This window comes from Pristis pectinata, chromosome 4 (assembly GCF_009764475.1).
Source record: "Pristis pectinata isolate sPriPec2 chromosome 4, sPriPec2.1.pri, whole genome shotgun sequence".
NCBI lineage: Eukaryota > Metazoa > Chordata > Chondrichthyes > Rhinopristiformes > Pristidae > Pristis > Pristis pectinata.
Window position 1 is genome coordinate 30,041,343 of NC_067408.1, and position 20,576 is coordinate 30,061,918.

The following is a 20,576-nucleotide window of genomic DNA, read 5'->3' on the forward strand; positions in this document are numbered from 1 at the left end:
AAGGTGGCCAAACCTGCTCATGTAATCAGAGCAACATGAGCACCAACCCATATAGACCTACATAAGTAAATAATTTGCAAATTAAAGCTTTACTCTACTGGTCTGTATTACTCTGCCACTTGATGATTTAACTAATAATCAAGTATTATCAACTTGCTTTTAAAGCTGTGTTTTTTTTCCATGTCCGTAAATTCCCTTGAGTAGTTTAGTTGTAAGATTTTTAATTGTAAGAATGATAGAGAATAAGAGAAAAGACCCTAGGGTGCTGACTTTTAGATTGGATGGAGCTGAGGCTTTTATTTACCATTGGTTGTTAAAGATGGTAGTTACTTCATGAATTAAGAAACTTAATTGAAGCAGAATACTGTGGCACAACTCCATATAAAATGAATTGCCCAATTGATTTTGAATGTGCAGCTTGGGGATAATAAGAAAATTGTGACCTATTTACTACTACAAATTCTCAGTTATTAAGGATTTGAGAAATTAATTGGTGCTGTTCCGTGGGGGGAAAAGTTCGAGGAGATTTGATAGAGCCGTACAAGATCATGATTGCTTTAGCAAGGTTTACTAGAAAGAAGCCGATTCTATTAACAGATGGTTCAAAGGCCAGGAGACACAGACCAACAAAGCTTTCCTATTGCCTTTTTGGGAATGTCCAAAATAGATTTGGCTATCACTCTTATCTATTATTCAATCTGATCTAAAACAACTCTCCCCACTAGCATTTCTTGCAGCTGCTTTTAAATAACCTTGGAATAGATCTACCTGACTAACTGTTTTTCAAGTCAGTTACAGTGTTATGATTTGTTTTAGAGAATTCTATTTAAATATGTTTGAAGATCAGATCACACAAACTGAATTGTTGCTGGCTGCTGTTCCTTCACACACTGCTTCCTCACTTTGGTTACTTAAGCAGCAAGGAGCTGTCCATAACTGGATGTTGCATTCCAAGGTCCAGGATTATGTTCTGAAACATGCACTGAAATTTGGTATAGCTGCCACAAAGGTTCCAGAGGAAAAGGCCACAGTTAAGGCCTCCTTCTCTTCAACACTTGAGGGGATGGAGCCTGTATAAAAGCTGTTGTCTTTTTGATTGAGGAGTGCCAGTAAAGAAAAGATAGATACTTGCTGAAAAGTTAATCTTGCAACTGAACAGAATCATAAATGGAATGATTCTTGCATTGTGAAGGGTTCAGAGATGTACGATTACATCATCAAAAAATTTTATGAAATATACTTTTGGGAAACTAACTCTTTCAGTGCCTAAACAATCCAGATAAAAAGGTGCTTAATTTTAATCCAGATAAAGCCCAGCAGGTTATATGCAGTAACTATACTTCGATATTGTTACTTGAGCTGGCAGAGGATAATTATACTCATTCTGATTTTGAAAACTAAATTGCAAGATATATTTTGTTTTAAACATGCATTTTGTGACTTTCAACACTTCTTGCTGAATTGCAAGAATTATTCACTCATTGTTATCAGCTAATATCTGTATTAGTGCATCTGGTTATCTACTCGCTAATCGTGTTTTTTTGGTTTTGATAAGGTTCAGCCTATTGAAAACAGTTCAGTGATGAACTTGACATGTTGATTGTGTTACTGACCAGTAATTTCAACAGCTAATTTTGTTTGCAAAATTCCCAGTGTAAAGTTACATAGTTTACTGACTTTTTTTAAATTGAAACTTGACAAAACTAAGTTTTTGAGTTGAGTACTGCTGTATTAGAATAGTTGAAGAGCCCATGAGTTTGGTGATTCAATTGTTAAATTAGCTAAACTGGCTCTGATATATTTTGGAAATGGAATGAAACTACAATAATCTGCCTTCCACTGCCCCCACCATAGGTGCAACACCTGCCCCTACACCACCTCTATCCAGGGACCCAAACAGTCCTTTCAGGTGAGACAGAGATTCACCTGCACCTCCCTTAATATCATCTACTGCATTCGGTGCTCCAAGTGTGGCCTCCTCTACATTGGTGAGACCAAACGCAGACTAGGTGACAGTTTCGCAGAACACCTGCACTCTGTCCGGAACGATAACCTACGTCTTCCCGTTGCCAGTCACTTCAACTCCCCCTTCCACACTATCACTGATATGTCAGTCCTCGGCCTCCTCCACTGCCAGGAGAATTCCAAGTGCAAACTGGAAGAACAGCACCTCATTTTCCATCTTGCAGCCTACTAACAGCATGAACATTTGAATTCTCCCACTTTAGGTAATTCCACTCCTCCTCCCACCCCCCCCCCCCCCCCCCCCCCTGTTGTGTGAAATCGTTCTTTTAACTGTCTTAAGGATCAAGGACCCTGGAAACGAGCTTTGTAGACCAAAACTAGTTTAATCACAAAGGAAAACGCGGGACAGAATGGATGGAACAGACACACTCTCACTCACGCACAGGATACCACGAACACGAGAGGGGAAGCGCAACTGGGGTAAAATGCACAAGCACACAGTAACAGTGTACAACTTAAGGATATAACACTTCAATGCCCGTCCCACACTAGCATTGGCTCTAAAACTACCCAGAATCTGAGTGGAACGCTCCCTGACCATGTGGTGATGCACTCTTACCAATGATCTCTGCAGCGTTGTCTCACTACTCCTGGGGTCGTCAAAAGAGCAAGGGCTAGTGGACACAGCCCTTTTTATGGTGCTAGGAGGCTGGGTGGAGCCTCACTGTTATGATTTGAACGAGCCAATGGTGTGGAAGTCAAAGACAAAGGTTCCTGCTACAGCCAATGTCAAGCAGGTTCGGAGACAAAGGATACTGGTCAGGCAGGTTCAGATGCAAAAGGTATTCTCACACCTGAGGCGTGGTTGGAGCCGCACCTTGATTGACAGTAGTATCACTTCCGATCAGAGGACCAATGCTGTCCTCCGGTCAGCAGGGGTCACTGTCGTTACTGTCACGTGACAGCCATGTAAATTTCTCACAACACCCCCCCCCCTCCCACCATGCTGCTGCTCTTCCCTTTCCTAGACCTTTTGTCCCCCTCTCTTTTCTCTGTCTTCTTACTTTTTTACCCATCCCCCGGTGGATCTGCTCTCCCCTCCCCTCACACCTGCCTATCACTATCTCTTACCTCAATCTATTACCACCCTGTGCCCACCCCACCTCCCCTCTTTTATCCACCTACCACTGCTCTGCTTTTCCCTCCTATGTATTGGTCTTCCCCTTTTCCTATCTTCAGTCCTGAAGAAGGGTCCTGACCTGAAACGTTGACCGCCTGCTTTTCTCCACGGATGCTGCCTGGCCTGATGAGTTTCTCCAGCATCATCGTGTTTTTCATCTAGGTTCCAGCATCTGCAGTCCTTCGTTTCTCTGCAATAATCTGCTATCTGACCATTCAGAAATCCTGATGGTTTACATCTGGCTCGCCAGGATCCCGGTTTGCGCACACTCTTGAAACTTTCTGGGTTCACTGAAAAATTTAATTTTCTGCTGTTTAATATCTTAAAGTATATTAAAATATGTTGAAGTGTTAATGAGTAATATCCAACAGTCTAGAAAATCTGACAGTTCAGCAGCACCAAAATTGAGTGTGCCAGATTTACAAAGTTTTACTGTTTCTATGTTGGAAGCTGAAAAGCTGCTTAAATTGATGGCTAAAGCTGTCTGGCTATTTTACAGCACTGCTTACTGCTATTGGAATAATGTTGTATTTGGTATTAGATTTGAGCTAACGCACAACCCCCTAACAATTTTATTGTCTCTACATTCAAGTGTAGTCACCTACAAGTGCGTGAACACTTCCCCTAATTTGATGCCGCGTCTCGACTGGAAACATTGACCATCCCTTTGCCTCCACAGATGCTGCGTGACCTGCTGAGTTCTTCCAGCAGTTTATTTTTTGTTTCAGATTACAGCATCTGACCTCTTATATCTCCAGTAATAATTTTAAAAGAGATTTGAAACGCGGTTAGGTTTTTTTTGATAATTGGAATTATATTGATTATTTGTCATAACCAAGAATTGTTGTCCCGATTTTGAAATCCCACTTCTGTCCGCTGCAAAGTAACACAAGTGCCACAAGGTTGATTCGATAAAGCTCATTTATTAGCAGTATACTGCGGGAGAATTCTCCTCAAACTCTCACATAGAGTCTCTATCGGAGGTCTCCATAGTCCAAAGCAGCAGGCAGTAATTTATACAGATATTGTTATGCACACTTAATGAATTCGGCTCCACGAGTTTCGGTCAGGCCTCAGAGAACCAAAGACGGACGTTGCACCTGTTGCTCAACATAATTGAGTTATAATCAAGAGATTCAAAGATAGGTATCACCGTCATTGTTTAAAACAAGCTTCCTCCAGTCTGTTTATTACACCCACCACACTTATCATCTAGTTGGCCTGCCGCCAAGGTCCCAGACACAACAATTATCACCTAGCTTGAGTCAGTAGCTTGCCTGCTCTTGCTTGCAAGTTATTTTTCCATCAGCTATATGTATAGATACAATCAGTCACAGTTTCCTAACCCTTTACTTCCTCATTCCCTCCTGTTATCATTTCATGATGATCTCGAGAGGTGCCGAGAACGAGGCCGAGAGTTTATTAATAAGGACCTTGCAACAAGTATTTAAACAGGCCAGCACCACACAGCATACTATAATAATAACGATTAACCCCACTGCTCCATGCAGCAGGTGTGATGCCCACGATCCTCCTAGTAGCCACCCCAACCAACCCGCCCCTCCTGTAAGTCCCTGCCTAAAGCTATCTACTTGCTTCTGAATGTCCTGAATGGCATGGCAAATGTAGGACTCATCTCTCACATTGGTGACACATTTGTCCCCTACTATGGCACATCCTTGCTGAGCCAACTGGTAGTCCACAGCATACCGGGTCTGCTGGACATAAAGTCAAGGCTCCGCCAGTTCCTGGTTCACGGCCTCCAGGCCCTTTATAGTACTGTTTCCCAGCACGGCCAGTCCACAAATAAGGTAGTTCTGTTTTTTTTGTTTGCGGCTATAGTTCCTGCCGAACCCCCCAGAGAGAGAGTACTCAGAAACCCATAGCCTAATGACGATAAGGGAGATCCCAACATAATAGGATCCCTCCAGTCCTCGCAGAACTCCTCACTAACTGACCGCACCACAAGCCTTCTGGGGGCAGGGGACAGTGACCAGCCCGATCGTTCTTATTGCAAACCAGACTGGCAGAGTGGGGGTGGTGGTAGTGTAAGTACCATTAAAAAGGAACACATACCCTTCCTTGGCCTGGTAACAGGTTACATTACCCAATTGCCGTGGACTGGACATCTGAGAATACCAAGAGATTCCAACAATGTTTCTCCCATGCCCTCTGAGGTAATTCTCCCTGGTTAGCCATTCTAAAGAGACGTTAGACAATTTCACATGGGTCCCGTTCCCTTCTCCACAAACCCATCGCTCCCCTGCAAGTAATGTAACACACCTAGTAGTGGCACACTCTCACCTAAACCATCTTCCCCCCCCCCCCCCCAAAATCCACATTTTCTCTCTGTACAAGTGGTGGTGGCACACAATATCTTGTGCTGTATAATCGCTATCCCACTACCCTATCCTTTACCGGTGAAGCAGCGGGAGAAGGACTGGTGGCTAGTTGTGCTACTAGGATCTGTTATTGTTCTTTGCAAGCATTTACCCGGTAGCACCCTCCTGTAAGTTCCCGTCAGCCCAATACACTTTGTTTTTGAGTGTTCATATTTTAAGAGAGTCCTGGGGCTCCAGCTTGGTGTGGCTACAAAAAGACCTTCCACTGATTCTGCCAAGGGGTAGCAAACAGTGCGATTCCCATGTAGTTGCATATGTGCTTTGTAAAACAAATTATCCTCTAATGCCCACGCAAGAGTACTGGTAATGGTAAGGAGTCCGAATCTAAGAAACATCATTTTTCTTCTGGCAGCCATCGTTTACAGCCACTCAGATGAATCCAGCGTTCCTGGCCCTGTACTTTCATAGCTTTAAGAGTTTGAAGTAGTATCTGGAAGGGGCCCTTCCACGGAGGTCCTAGTTTAGGGCGCTCCCAATCCCATATCAGTACTGAAATGCCGATTTCCAGGTCAGGCAACTCTGCGTTCTGTCCTTCCAGTGGCTTAAAGGCACTTTCCACCTGTGAATGAAGAAACTTTAAAGAGGACGTAAGTTGTCTGAAATACCTTTGCAGTTCATTCCCCATGATGTTAAGGTCAACCTGGGTGGGGGGCTGGGTGTCAGCATCCCATGGGGTTCTTCCTGGACGTCCATAGACAATTTCGGCAGCCAACACCCCGGTGGCCAAGTGGGGGGTAATTCTCATGTGGTATAATGCTAAGGGGAGAACCTTCAGCCAATTTAGACTTGTCTCTGACACTAATTTAGTTAATTTATTCTTCAGGGTGCCGTTGGCTCGTTCTGCTATACCCGCTGCCTGATGGTGGTAGGTGCAATGGAACTGCTGTTCGATATGCAGTGCCTCGCACAACTCCTTATTTATTTTCCTTATGAAGTGGGGACCATTGTCTGAACTTATCTGTCGGGGTACCCCAACCCTTGGTATGATCTCTGTAAGCAATAACTTCACCACCATTGAGGCCTTGGTGGTGGTTGGAAAAGTTTCAATCCATTTACTGAATACATCCACAATAATAAGACAGTGCTTATAACAATGTACACGCGGTAATTCAATAAAATCAAGTTGCATACATTCAAAAGGACCGCCTGGCAAGGGGGTTTTTGCCTGGGGTGCACCTCACCCTTTTTCACAGCATTGGTTTGTTGCCATATTAAACACGATCGTATTTTGCCTTGTGCTGCTTCCTCCAATCTGGGGTGCCACCAGGTACGTAGTAAAATGTTACTCATTCCCTCCTTGCCAAGGTGGGTGGCAGAATGTAGGTAGTCAATAAGCATCGGTAACAAAGAATCGGGTATACATGATCGACTGGAGTAGTCCAGAGGCCATGTGGCGCAGAGTGCATACACCCGTGCGCCTTCCACACTTATTTTTCTGAGTCGGGGTGTCCCCCTGTAAGTGCTGCACGGTGACCATGTCTGGGGTGCCCTGCGTTGTTGTCTTGCAAGCAACTGCCTGTTTTTCCGCAGTCGAAACGATTTTAGACCGCTGATGTGCTGCCAATTTAGCCTCCGTGTCTGCCTTGTTATTGCCCTGAGAGGTGAGCTGAGCATTTAATGATGGCCAATTTGTTGGGGGCGAGGAGGTTGGCTGGCTTGGAAGAGACTCTTTGCATAAGCGAGGAGTGGATTATTCAGGAGCGCTACCTCGTATCAGTTTAAGTGGGCCTGGGTAAGGTGTTGAATCTGATGGGAGGTCAAGAGTGCCGTTACGGTATGGGAGGAATAAACAACCACTGACTGTTGCAGGGCGATTAGCAAGGAACCAGGATGCCCTGTTTGCAGAATGAATCTATTAAATGGGTTATTCTGTCTCCGCAGGGGGTACTGTGGGACAGAAAGCAATTGTGCTCCCAGTCTTGCACAGATTTGGACTGGGGTGAACCCTACCTCAGCTTTCGACGTGGCCCATGAATCGGGGGTTGGTTCATCCGAAGGGAGTCAGTGGGGCTGATGGTGGCGTAAACAGTCTATCACCGAGAAAGGGGTGAGGTAGTAAGTCGGGGTCCCTTCTGCCAGTATTTGGGGAACCCTGTAAAGGGATGTGTCTGCCTGTGCCTCAAGTTAGTGTGCTAGGAATCCCAGCTCCTTTGGTTTATGACCCTCATTAACTGACAGGGTAATGTGAGGGGACATCAAGCCCGACTGATTCCACAGTTCATTAGGTACTTGAACTAAAACTGCTGTACCCTCCTTAGCCGCGGTTTCATTGAGTGGTTGTGGACAGTTTAAAATCATGCTGGGTGATACAAGGAGCTTCGAGGGTTGAGGTATTGGCCCCTGTATCTATCATAAAGGGGATCGGTTTTCCCTCAACTAATAAACTGACAATAGGTTCATTGTCTGGGTTATCGGTGAGGGCAGGGTACATGGAATGGTTACTTCTCACAGCTAGTTAGGCGGAAAACGGGTTGCTAGTTGAAAAAGGTTGTCATTTACTGGGGGTCTAGCCTGCCATTGGTGGTAGTGGGGTCAGTCCTGCTGCCAATGGTCAAGTGTTCCGCAAAGGTAGCATGCTGTCGACCTGGCACTCACTGGTGTGGGTTGTTGGGGTCCCCTGGGTCCTGGGTAATTATGAGGGGGTGGTGGTGGCACGTAAGGGGGTCCGTCCACTGGGGCTCTTGGGCCGTTGGGGTGCATTGGATCCCCTTTACCTCATTCAACATAGGTGGTGGGCTGGGATCTTTAGGGTCGTCATTATCAGTGGTAGAATTGGAGTCATAATCGGTGTCCATCTGAGAATCTACTAAAGGTCTGTCCCCTACCAAAAAGTCTCGTCACTTGTCTGTGGCCTTCGAGTGGTTCGTATGCGGGCTTTCTCTCCGTCTAAGCTGATTTCTAGTTCGGGACGCAATAGGGCCATGGAATTATCCTTGGGGCAGGACTTGGCTAACAGTCGTTGGTGGTGAGAGCAGAACGGTTTGCGGACTAGTCGCATTATATGGAGGCGGCAGTGAAACGGGGGGGTAGGTAGGGGCTTTGGGTCAGACCATCCAATCCTCCCCACTTTCGTCTGTATCATTACTTTGGAACAACAGGGGCACGCCAGACATGTCAGGAGGTACCTCCACTTTATCCTTTTCTATTTTTTTTATTCCTACGTTTTTCCTTTTTTTTCCTGATCTACCTATTCCCTCTCCCTTCTGTTTCTCTCAGCATCGTGGTCTCCACACTGAGACTTCAGAACTCCCCAACTCTTAAGATTTCCCTTTTCATCACACAGTAATCCCCCTGCTGCATGCATTATGTTCCCAACTATTCTGTTTAGATCTATTTGTTAGGCCTTCAGCTGTTTTTCTCCAAGTGGACATTAACATTTTCCATTTTTCCCCTGTGTTGCGCTCCCAAATCACCCTTTCTGCCTTTAAGCACTTATCCACATCCCAAGTTCCTCCTAATGGCCATATTTCATTTCCCAATTTTTTGTTAAGGCATGCCGATAATTTACGGAAGTTATTCTCATTTTTTGGATAGTCTTTACGTAACTTAGATAGTGGGGTATTGGACCCAGACTTATCAAGAGTTTGTCCCACTTTTTCCAACCGTATGGTACAAATTGCTGCAATTATCCATAAGGTTGGTCTCTTTCCTTCACCCACTTCAGGTTCCCGACCTTTCCGTGGAGGATTTCCCCTCTTAAGAACTGGTCTAAGGCAGGGTGGTAGTACTGGAGAACCGACCTCGAAACTTAGAGCTCAAAACCTTGGAAGTCACAAACTTAAACCCCGAACCTGAAACTAACTGGGGACTCTAACCCTGAACCTGAAACTAACTGGGGACTCGGACAGGTTCGCGAGGAGTCCGTCAGAGGATATTCGACAAGTGAAGGGATCAATCAGGGGTCTGATTCCCTGAGAGGGATCAAGGTGAATCTTACCTTGTGGGCCCTTCCATCTCAGGTAGTCGTTATCCCTGTTGATCGCTCACACTGCTTCTGAAACCTCGTCTTGGACTCCTGGCTGGCTTGCCAAATTGTTGTCCCGATTTTGAGTTCCCACTTCTGTCCGCTGCAAAGTAACACAGTGCCACAAGGTTGATTCGATAAAGCTCATTTATTAGCAGTATACTGCGGGAGAATTCTCCTCAAACTCTCACGTAGAGTCTTTATCGGAGGTCTCCGCAGTCCAAAGCAGCAGACAGTAATTTATACAGATATTGTCACGCACACTTAATGAATTCGGCTCCACAAGTTTCGGTCAGGCCTCAGAAAACCAAAGACGGACATCGCACCTATTGTCCAATGTAATTGAGTTATAATCAAGAGATTCAAAGACAGGTATCACCCTCATTGTTTAAAACAAGCTTCCTCCAGTCTGTTTATTACACCCACCACACTTATTGTCTAGTATATTGGCCTGCCACCAAGGTCTCGGACACAGCAATTATCACCTAGCTTGAGTCAGTAGCTTGCCTGCTCTTGCCTGCAAGTTATTTTTCCATCAGCTATATGTATAGATACAGTCAGTCACAGTTTCTTAACCCTTTACTTCCTCAGAATGGCTTTCCATCCAAAACTAAGTGAGAGAAAAAGGTAACTTGCAAGATTATGATCTGTTACTCGAGTCCAATTCTTCCATCAACACGAAATGAATTGTGATGATCCTTGTGCTGTTCCAGTCTTCATTATCAAACAAATTGGCTTAAACTGTTGTAACTTTTTAGCCTGATGATCTTTGCAAGACGAGCACTTTCGAATCATTGTACCAATATTCCACTGATGTTTTGATTCATTCAGTATGATAGAGCTCCAGTAGGTGGTGCTTCAGACCACAGAGTTAATGCATTAATTTAGTACTGAAAAATAAATTTCTAAAAGTTGAGGCTGTTTCAAGTCCAGGGGATTCAATTAGTGCAACTCTTAATTAGGTTGGTGTTATTTGGAACCATGATAGATTTGATGAAGTAAAAGTAAAATGTGTTGTGGTTGTCTGAACTGAAGTAGGGCATTGGTTAACTGTGCATTTTTGATTAAGTAAAGAGCCTGCAGGCATATGTAGTTAAAGCATTAATTGCAGTGATAGTGAAATAAAGTTGCTGTCCACAACTGATTTGTGAATCAGTTGGCTGAAATTTTAATATGATTTGTAGGCAACCCTCTGGCACAAGAAATCCTTAGCCTCCATCAGGAACCAGATGGAACACGCAGGCTGCTGAATTACCTGCTTGATAACTTGGCAGGTACTTCAAAGAGAAGTAAGTAACAAAACCTAGAGATTTTATTTAATTTACAAATGGTTTTGAATTAATAAGTTTTGATTTTTGTTAATAGTTCAGCCAGACCAGCCACCGCCTCGATCATGGATTGTCTTACAAGAACCAGAGAGGACGCATCCCTCAGGTGAAGAAAATTGTCTTGATTTGATGTAAGATGTTGAGTTTTAGTGGAGTAAAAGTAAACAGCAATTGCCATAAAATTAGAAGCTTTCAAAAGTTGAACATGTCATTCAAAAGGACATGAATTTAATGTTCATTATTTTAATACCTAATGCAAGTTCAGGCAGGTGAATCATTTATAATATTTAATAACAGTTTGTGATTCAGATTGTCAGAGTTGAGATTGTTCTATCTAAAGTATTTTTAGATGAGTGTTTTGGTTAAAGTTAGAAACAATTCAGCTATTCTAATGATGTGTGTTCACCTGTGGTGGACAAATAGTTCTTCCAAACAGAACCACTTCATGGGATGGTTCTCTGTAGCTCAGCAAGACATCCAAGCTTGCTGCTACACATACCCCATATTTAACTGCAGCACATTCTTAATGGATGAGGTCCTAGTACAGTTGCTGTTGGATGCCAGTGACTTAGTGATGGACAAAGAATAATTCTAACATGTCAGCTCGGTGTCCTAATCAGTGAGTCCCTAAGGAGGATTACCATCCTGTTAAGGCATGCTGCCAGGGAGAATTGGCTGCATTCAAAAATAACAAAAATTGTTCATAAATTAAAAGCATAGAACCATAGAACAATACAGCACAATACAGGCCCTTCGGCCCACCATGTTGTGCTGACCTTTAAACCACGCCTAAGACTATCCAACCCCTTCCTCCCACATATCCCCCTATTTTAAATTCCTCCATATGCTTATCTAACAATCTCTTTAACTTGACCAACGTACCTGCCTCCACCACTACCCTAGGCAGCACATTCCATGCACCAACCACTCTCTGGGTGGAAAAACCTCCCTCTGATATCTCCCTTGAACTTCCCACCCATTACTTTAAAGCCATGCCCTCTTGTATTGAGCATTGGTGCCCTGGGAAAGAAGTGCTGGCTGTCTACTCTATCTATTCCTCTTAATATTCTGTATACCTCTATCATGTCTCCCCTCATCCTCCTCCTCTCCAAAGAGTAAAGCCCTAGCTCCCTTAGTCTCTCCTCATAATCCATACTCTCCAAACCAGGCAGCATCCTGGTAAATCTCCTCTGCACCCTTTCCAACGCTTCCATATCCTTCCTATAATGAGGCGATCAGAACTGGACACAGTACTCTAAGTGTGGTCTAACCAGAGTTTTGTAAAGCTGCATCATTACCTCGCAGCTCTTAAACTCAATCCCACGATTTATGAGAGCTAACATCCCATAAGCTTTCTTAACTACCCTATCCACTTGTGTGGCAACTTTCAATGATCTGTGGATATGAACCCCCAGATCCCTTTGCTCCTCCACACTACCCAGAATCCTGCCATTAACCTTGTACTCCGCCTTGGAGTTTGTCCTTCCAAAGTGTACCACCTGCCACTTCTCCAGATTGAACTCCATCTGCCACTTGTCAGCCCAGCTCTGCATCCTATCAATATCCCTCTGCAATCTTCGACAGTCCTCCACACTATCCACAACACCACCGACCTTCGTGTCGTCAGCAAACTTGCTAACCCACCCTTCTACCCCTTCATCCAAGTCATTAATAAAAATCACGAAAAGTAGGGGTTCCAGAACTGATCCTTGTGAGACACCACTCATCACAGCCCTCCAATCTGAATGCACTCCCTCCACCACAACCCTCTGCTTTCTACAGGCAAACCAATTCTGAATCCACACAGCCAAGCCTCCCTGGATCCCATGCCCTCTGACCTTCTGAAGAAGCCTACCATGTGGAACCTTGTCAAACGCCTTACTAAAATCCATGTAGACCACACTACTGCACTACCCTTGTCAATCTGCCTGGTCACCACCTCAAAGAATCCTATCAGGCTTGTGAGACATGATCTTCCCTTCACAAAGCCATGCTGGCTGTCCCTAATCAGTCCTTGCTTCTCTAAATGCTCAGATCCTATCTCTAAGAGTCCTTTCCAACAGCTTGCCCACCACAGACATAAGGCTCAATGGTCTGTAATTCCCTGGATTATCCCTACTACCTTTTTTTGAATAAGGGGACAATATTTGCCACCCTCCAATTCTCCGGTACCATTCCCGTGGACAACAAGGACTCAAAGATCCTAGCCAACAGTTCAGCAATCTCCTCCCTTGCCTCACGAAGCAGCCTGGGGAATATTCCGGCCCTGGGGACTTATCTGACCTAACATTTTCTAACAGCTCCAACACATCCTCTTTCTTGATATCTACATGCTCTAGAACATTAACCTTGCCAACACTGTCCTCAGCGTAATCAAGACCCCTCTCCTTGGTGAAAACTGAAGAGAAGTATTCATTGAGAACCTCACCCACTTCTACAGCTTCCAGGCACATCTTCCCACCTTTGTCTCTAATCGGTCCTACCTTTACCCTCGTCATCCTTCTGCTCTTCACGTAAGTGAAAAAAGCCTTGGGATTTTCCTTAACTCTACTCATGTCCCCTTCTTGCTCTCCTCAGCCCCTTCTTAAGTTTAACGTTTAATGTTAGTAACTAAAATTTAAAAGACTGGGAAATGCTTGAGTATTTAAATACATTTAAATATTTGTTAAAGCCATTCAAAAAACATTAAATAACCTCAAACTAATTAATCTTTCTGAGGCCTTGCTGTCCAAGAGAATGGAGCACATGCAGTACCCAGATTTCCCATTAAAACTGCTGACAGAATGCAGGAAGGTGGCATTCCATCACTGGACTCCAAGTAGTTAAAATCAGTGTGCAGTTGGAATAACAGCATTAAGGATCACTCAGAACATTATGGACTTCCATGGTCATATTAATGGCCCTCGAGCAGTGTTTAGGGCTGTCAATCTAGTTCTCCCAAAAATACTGTGCATCACTGGTGTGCATTATAAACCAAGTGGATGGAAGAAGATGGAGAGGAGAATCTGCAAATGGACTAGAAATATGTCAAAAACAATTATCCAAACATAGAATGGAAAAGTAATGGTAAAAAGGGGAGAGAATTTCTTCAGTGTGTATCATATTTCCCAACCAATGTGGAAGAAAGTAATGCTGTCTGTAATTCTGGACTAAAACAGAATAAATAAAAGATATTTCAGAAAGAGAACTTCAGATGAACAGGTGGGTCAGCTGTTGCAGTAACCAGTTACTGCCTGGAAACTTATCTTTGTCAATTATAGGAGGAAGACCAGATTGACTGCTCAAAACATTGTACAAGGGTCACTGATGTGACCATGGTAATCTAGAATTTCTTGAGAGATTCTTGGTGTTGTCATTTCAACTGCAGTCGAATGTTAAAATCCTTGTGGAATCGTGTGATATCTGGATGGCAGTTCACTTTAGGATGGTCTAGAGCAGAGGTCCTGTTCCGTGAAAGCTAAGCTTTCCCTTGTCGAAGTTGTCATGAATTTTAACAGTTCTTCTATGTCTTTTGAGGTTCCATCATGACATTAATACTTCAATTTTAATAGAATTTTATAAAACACAGTTAATTGAAAGCACTCAAGGAATTAGAAGAATTAAGTAAAAGCAAATTTTAAAAATTGGATTCTACTTTCCCTTCTATTCTGCATTGAATCAATTCTTTAATTTTTGAAATCTGGCTGGTGGCAAGACCGATGTAGCATCACCCTTGAGAAGGCGATGATAAACCACCACCTTGAACTGCTGCAGTTCCTCTGGTAGAGGTACTCCCACAGTGCTTTTGGCCAGGATTTAGACCAACAATGAAGCAATATATTTTCAGGTTAGAATGGTATACAACTTGGAGAAGTGGAGTTGGTGGTGTCCCTGTACCCTTGGTATCTCTCTTGATATTATAGGTCACGCGTTACAAAAGAGCTGTTGCTGTAGTCTAGGCAAGGAACTGCAGTGCATTTTGTGAACGGTACGCATTGCAGGCACTGTGCGCTGATGGCAAAAGGAGCGATAGTTTAGGGTGCTTGATGGAGCATCGTTTGAGTGTGCTGCACGGTCCTAGTTCACGAAGAGCTTTCTGAGATTCCATGGTGCACCCTTCTGGGTTCTGGAGAGTATTTCATTGTGTACTTGACTTTGGGTGATAGAAAGGTTTTGGGATGATGGATCTGGCTTTGTATTATAATGCTGGGAAGTTCCAGCAATATAGAAAGAAGGGGAAGAGAAATTGGAGAGGTTAAGAATTAGAGGGTTTAAAAAAAACTGGCAATGCCAAAAGTTTTTAAAAAAAATTTAACTTGCTGATGGAATGAAATTGTTTTCCTCTCTACTTGTTTTTTTTCTCCAAGCCACTCAAAACATGTCTGATTTCTAACTTAACTTCTAATGAAACGTCTTGGGCCTGTAAGTTAATTCTGTTTCTCTTTGCACAGATGCTGCCACACATGCTGAGTAATTCTAGCCTTTTTTTGGTTTTCAGCATTTGCAGTTTTTTTTCCCTTTTGAAATTGAATTGTGTGTGTTTTTTTTAAGCTTTATTCTCAGTCATGTGCTACAACGTACTATGTGACAAATATGCTACAAGGCAACTGTATGGGTACTGTCCATCATGGGCGCTGAACTGGGAATATAGGAAAAAGTCTATTATGCAAGAAATTTTGAACTGCAATGCAGATATCATCAGTCTTCAGGTGAGGCATTTTATGGCTAAAATTTATTATCCTAAAGTTGGAAATACTTTATTTGTACATAGTCATTTAGTATACCTGCCATTGAGGTTCCATGTTTGCTAAATGTTTTTATTAGAAATTGTGCAGTTTCCTTCATTTCAATACAACTACCTTCATTTCAATGACATTCCAAATTTGCAAATGTATTGAGATTGAACAGGACAAATTGAAATTAGATGAACATTCTCCCAATTAATAGCGTAGTGATTGCGGAATTATTTCCATATAACTTATTATGACCACCTGCAACAGAACACTAACAGTGGTGCTGCAGGAAGTGCAGTTTTCTTACAGTTCCAGTGACTTGTGTTTAATTCTGACCTTCAGTGCTGTCTGTGACGTTTGCGTATTCTCCCTGTGACTGTGGGTTTCTTCTGGATGCTTCAATGTCCTTCTACATCCCAAAGGTGTGCTGGTTGTTAGGTGAATTAGGGTAATGTAAATTACTCCTAGTCTGGAGTGGGGGAGGGATGTGGGAGAAATGTGTGGAGGGAGAGGCGGTGGGAATGAAAATGAGCATGTGAGAGAATAAGTTGCAGGGAACTAAGTGGAGGAATGAGAGGTACAGGATTGCTCAGAGACTCAGCACAGACTCATTTGGCCAAATGGCTGCCTCCCATGTCTTGTGAAAATATTTAAAGAAATCTGTTATTTTAATCCATTTCTGTTATTGTTTACTTTTTGTGCAGGAAGTTGAGACTGAACAGTACTTTGCCTTTTTCCTGGTTGAACTTAAAGAGCATGGTTATGATGGTTTCTTCAGTCCTAAATCTAGAGCTAGGACAATGTCAGAATCTGATCGGAAGCATGTAGATGGTTGTGCAATATTCTATAAAACTGAAAAGTAAGTTTTTAATGGCCAGAAAAGGCAATTTTTATACCTTTCTAATATTCTTTATCCTAATAAACTAGTTCTAGAAAACTGTTTAGTATCAAAGCAATTTTTGAGAGAGCAGAATTTGATTTGCAGAAATTTAGTTATGTTCTGAGAGCTAGTTTTGCTAATCTTTACTGTATCCTCTAATGTTTCTTGTCAAATGCCTATCTAATTTTTAATTTCTGAAAAATATCTTTTGTATTGTTCCATGCTGTCCTTGTCATCTACGGAGAGAGTCCTTCTAACTTACTGTTTCAGTTTTGTAGTGAGATGTATATTTATGGATTGTTGATTCCAGTTTGATTAGAAGGGATTGCAGTGGAAATCATCTATACTTTGGGTTGATGCTCCGGAAATTTGGGATAGCCAAATTTATCATTTTTTTTTATTTTTATATTTTAAAGTTTCTTTTACAGTGTCGTAATTTTTGTTTTAGATTTTGTCTGATTCAGAACCATACAGTTGAATTCAACCAGTTGGCCATGGCAAACTCTGATGGCTCAGAAGCTATGTTGAACAGAGTTATGACAAAAGACAATATTGGTGTTGCTGTACTCCTGGAGTTGCAGAAGGATTCTTTTGAACTATCCCGTAAGTATTTCTCTCCAAACTGTGTTTATTGTGTACTGCTACTAATAACTATTCTTAAATACTATTTAAGTCCTCATCTTCTTTAGCGCATGTATTTAAATGGTTCCAGAATCAGAATTTCTCTCGCATCCTCTTATTTTAAGAAACAAGTTCTATTATGTTGTCCTCTGCTTTTCCTTTTGTGCTGCTTTTACTTTGCTGCATCATGTATCCTTTAGACTTCAAGCTGAAGTGGTATGTTTAATTGTCTACTGCAATTAAAAATGATTATTCTGTTGTTGGGGTTTTTGACAATTAATTATATGTATTTTCTTTTAAAGTAACTTGTGTCCCTTTCATGTAGTTTTGATTCTAATTGGTCAGAACTACTGTAATGATACAGGTTGTGACTCTCTGGTCTGGCAACCTCCATGGATCAGGATGTTTTGAATCTGTAGCATAGATCTATATTAAATAACTAATTTTTATTAAGATCTAACTTGGATCTAAAATTAACTAAGATCTGTTACTAAATAACCTACTCATGCAATTTTTGTGAACTCAGCCAACAGCCTTTCCAACTTAAGGAAACTTTGGGTTGCAGGCAGTTCTCAGAGCCCTTGCGTGACTCGGTACGTCTATACTTAAAAAGAGCAGTTCTTTTGCTCGGAGGAAGATGATTGGGGGAAGTTTCTGTGGTCCAGCACCAATCAGGTCCCATGGATACCAGACTAAAGAGTTTTGACCTGTAAAAGAATGCTTTTGAATCAAATGGGGTCTCACTATAGTTGAAGAATGAAGGAGAACATGAACTAAATGTTAAATGGATGCTTATTTAATGTGCTGGGGTGGATGCCAGGACTTGTTACATGTACAAACTTGCTGCCTCTTTTGATTTTAAATGGGGATTTGTATTTACCAACTTGTCTGGATTCGTTTATTCTGTGTGCAGTGCTGCTTATAAATGTATTCTGTAACAATGCATCTCAAAGGTTTAGTGCCTTGTTGAGTTTCTAGGCTGCACGGACAGATAACAGAAATCGTACATCATGGAAGCAGGCCCTTCGGCCCGACTTGTCCATGCTGACCATGATGCCTACATAGGCTAATCCCACTTTCCTGCATTTGGCCAATACCTCTCTATTCCTTATACCTGTCCAAATGCTGCTTAAATGGTGCAATTGTACTCGCCTCTACCACCTCCTATGGCAGCTTCTTCAATATACCCACTGCCCTCTTTGTGGAGAGAACCTGCCTCTGGGGGGGGGAATGAATACTTGATTTTTATTTTCTGTTGTTACTCTAAGCCAGCTTTCCAAATTATCCTCTGTTCATGGGTATTTTTATTTTTTCTAATGTAGCAATTCCAGCTGTAAGATTAATAATGACCACAAAATGATAGTTGTTAATGATAGTAGACTAATTGGGTCACCAACAAATTTTAAAAGGCATATTGAATCCTTGGCTTTGTAAATAAAACATAAACTTTCTTTTATAATCTTATGCTAAACCATTATAAATCACTGGTTGAAATTTTTTAGTTAGAACTAAAGGCATTTAGACGGATGGCTAGGTTTAGGAATTCTCAGTAGATATTTTCCAGAATGGCATCAGTAATGAAGATATGTAGATATTAGCAGCTGGGGCTGTTTGCCTCAGACTGGAGAAGATTAAGGGCAGGATAATTTGAGGTTCTTTTTCATAGTTATACAGTATGGAAGCAGGCCCTTTGGCCCAACTCGTCCATGCTGATCAAGGTATTGATAATCAAGTGCTCAGATAAGTAAATGAAAAGAAACTTGTATCAATAACAGGAGTCTGTAAACAGAAGACACAGCTGGGAACTGGGATGAGGTCAGACACTGAGGGATGCTGGGTCTTTGGAGTTTTCAGTGCAGTCTTCACAGCACACCTTATGGTCATTGGAGTAAATTGAGTGATGATGTCATTGGTCACTCCTTTTGCAAAGTTGTAGCTATCCTGGGGATTTCTACCCCTGCAGCTTCTATTGGATTTATGGTAAAATTTGTGCACTGTATTGCTGTCATGTAGGATGGACTATGTCCCTTTCAGATTTGGGAAGTACCATGGGACTGTTGGCAACCCTGTGTGGGAAATGCAGTATGCTATAAACCTGACGTGAATACTGAATTCTTGTATTCTAAAGAATTCCACATTCCAGCATTGGCATGTGTTGATGTACAGAATCACTTTTGTGACATTTTTAAACAACATTATATGATGGAAAAGTTGTAAAATGCAGTTGATTTGGAATGCAACCGAGTAACGTAGAAAGTAAAGCTAAGGTACTGCTTCACCACTGTTCTTGGCAGAGCTTGATTGCATGTGAAGTGCAAAAACTCTTGAAAATGTAGACATTTTAAAATAAAGTTGACAAAGCTAAACAAAAAAGTGATGTGTGATGTTAAAGGTTTTGTCAATCAGAAATGTGTGCAGATGTAACATCTTTGCATTTTAGATATTCATGCCTGAGAAATCCATCAATTTGATATACCCTGATTTAGTTTTTACTTTTTAAACTAGATATCTCCTGACAATGTATTTTTTTTTAATCATAGCTGGGAAGTCTTTTCATGGGATGGAAAAGCAGCTCATTCTTGTTGCAAATGCACATATGCATTGGGATCCTGAGTATTCTGATGTAAAGCTGATACAAACCATGATGTTCCTATCTGAAGTGAAGAATATAATTGAAAAAGCTTCTCGAACACTCAGACCAGGTGCCGTCTCAGGAGATCTTAATGTCATTCCACTTGTACTTTGTGCAGATCTCAATTCACTGCCAGATTCGGGTAAGAATCACTAATCTGCCTTTTTAATTGTAATATACTATAGCTGTGCATACTTTGTGCATTAATTAAAATTAGACTACTTCTCACCCACAAATGTTATCAGTTGTCCAGATGAATCTTGTGAATTACTAATTTAAATCATTTTAATTTGTAGTTGTCTGATGTTAGATGCAAGGCCACAGTGGTACAGCTGAAAGTGTGGCTTCAAATGTGTCATCCATCCAAGCAATTTTTTAAAAAAAACGAAATGGTGTGACAAAAGAACTTCTGTTTAATCTGTTTCTGCTTTACCTACTAGATGTTTTTTTATCCAGTTTCACTTATCTGCACTGCCTATGTCAAAATGAATATGTAATGTGATATTTTCAAAAAGTCTAGCAGTTGTTGATTATGATTTTAAAAATAAGCATCTGGGCAATGGAGTGTCATTCTTTTCCTTAACTGTAATCTCACTGCTGTTAATGTTGTATTCTGGATCATTTTCTCTGGAATATTTTCCCAGGTATTAGAATTTTATACAAATCGTATTAGTTGTACACTTTCATTGGAAATAAACCTGGTAATCCTGTAGGTCTTCCTTACTGGTACATTGATAGGCAAATTCAAGGTACAAACTACTATTGTATTTTAAATTACTGGTATATGTGTTCATAATCTGTGGCCAAATGCTGGTTAAACTTGTACATCATTGTTGAACAGCATGAAGCAATATTGCATTACTAAGATGATACTTGTTTATTTTGAGTGGGT

At 41.8% G+C, this 20,576-nt stretch overlaps 1 protein-coding gene across 4 annotated transcripts in view; it reads left to right on the forward strand.

The window, feature by feature from the left end:
* The window catches only part of LOC127569133 (CCR4-NOT transcription complex subunit 6-like), a 58,410-nt gene that overhangs the window by 24,733 nt on the left and 13,101 nt on the right, over window positions 1-20,576 (forward strand). For all 4 annotated transcript variants that reach the window (XM_052013505.1, XM_052013507.1, XM_052013508.1 and 1 more), the window contains exons 5-10: window positions 10,696-10,800; window positions 10,877-10,945; window positions 15,370-15,527; window positions 16,256-16,410; window positions 16,880-17,034; window positions 19,593-19,826. In XM_052013505.1, the coding sequence (XP_051869465.1) occupies window positions 10,696-10,800; window positions 10,877-10,945; window positions 15,370-15,527; window positions 16,256-16,410; window positions 16,880-17,034; window positions 19,593-19,826 (876 nt within the window). The remainder of the gene's footprint in view (window positions 1-10,695; window positions 10,801-10,876; window positions 10,946-15,369; window positions 15,528-16,255; window positions 16,411-16,879; window positions 17,035-19,592; window positions 19,827-20,576) is intronic.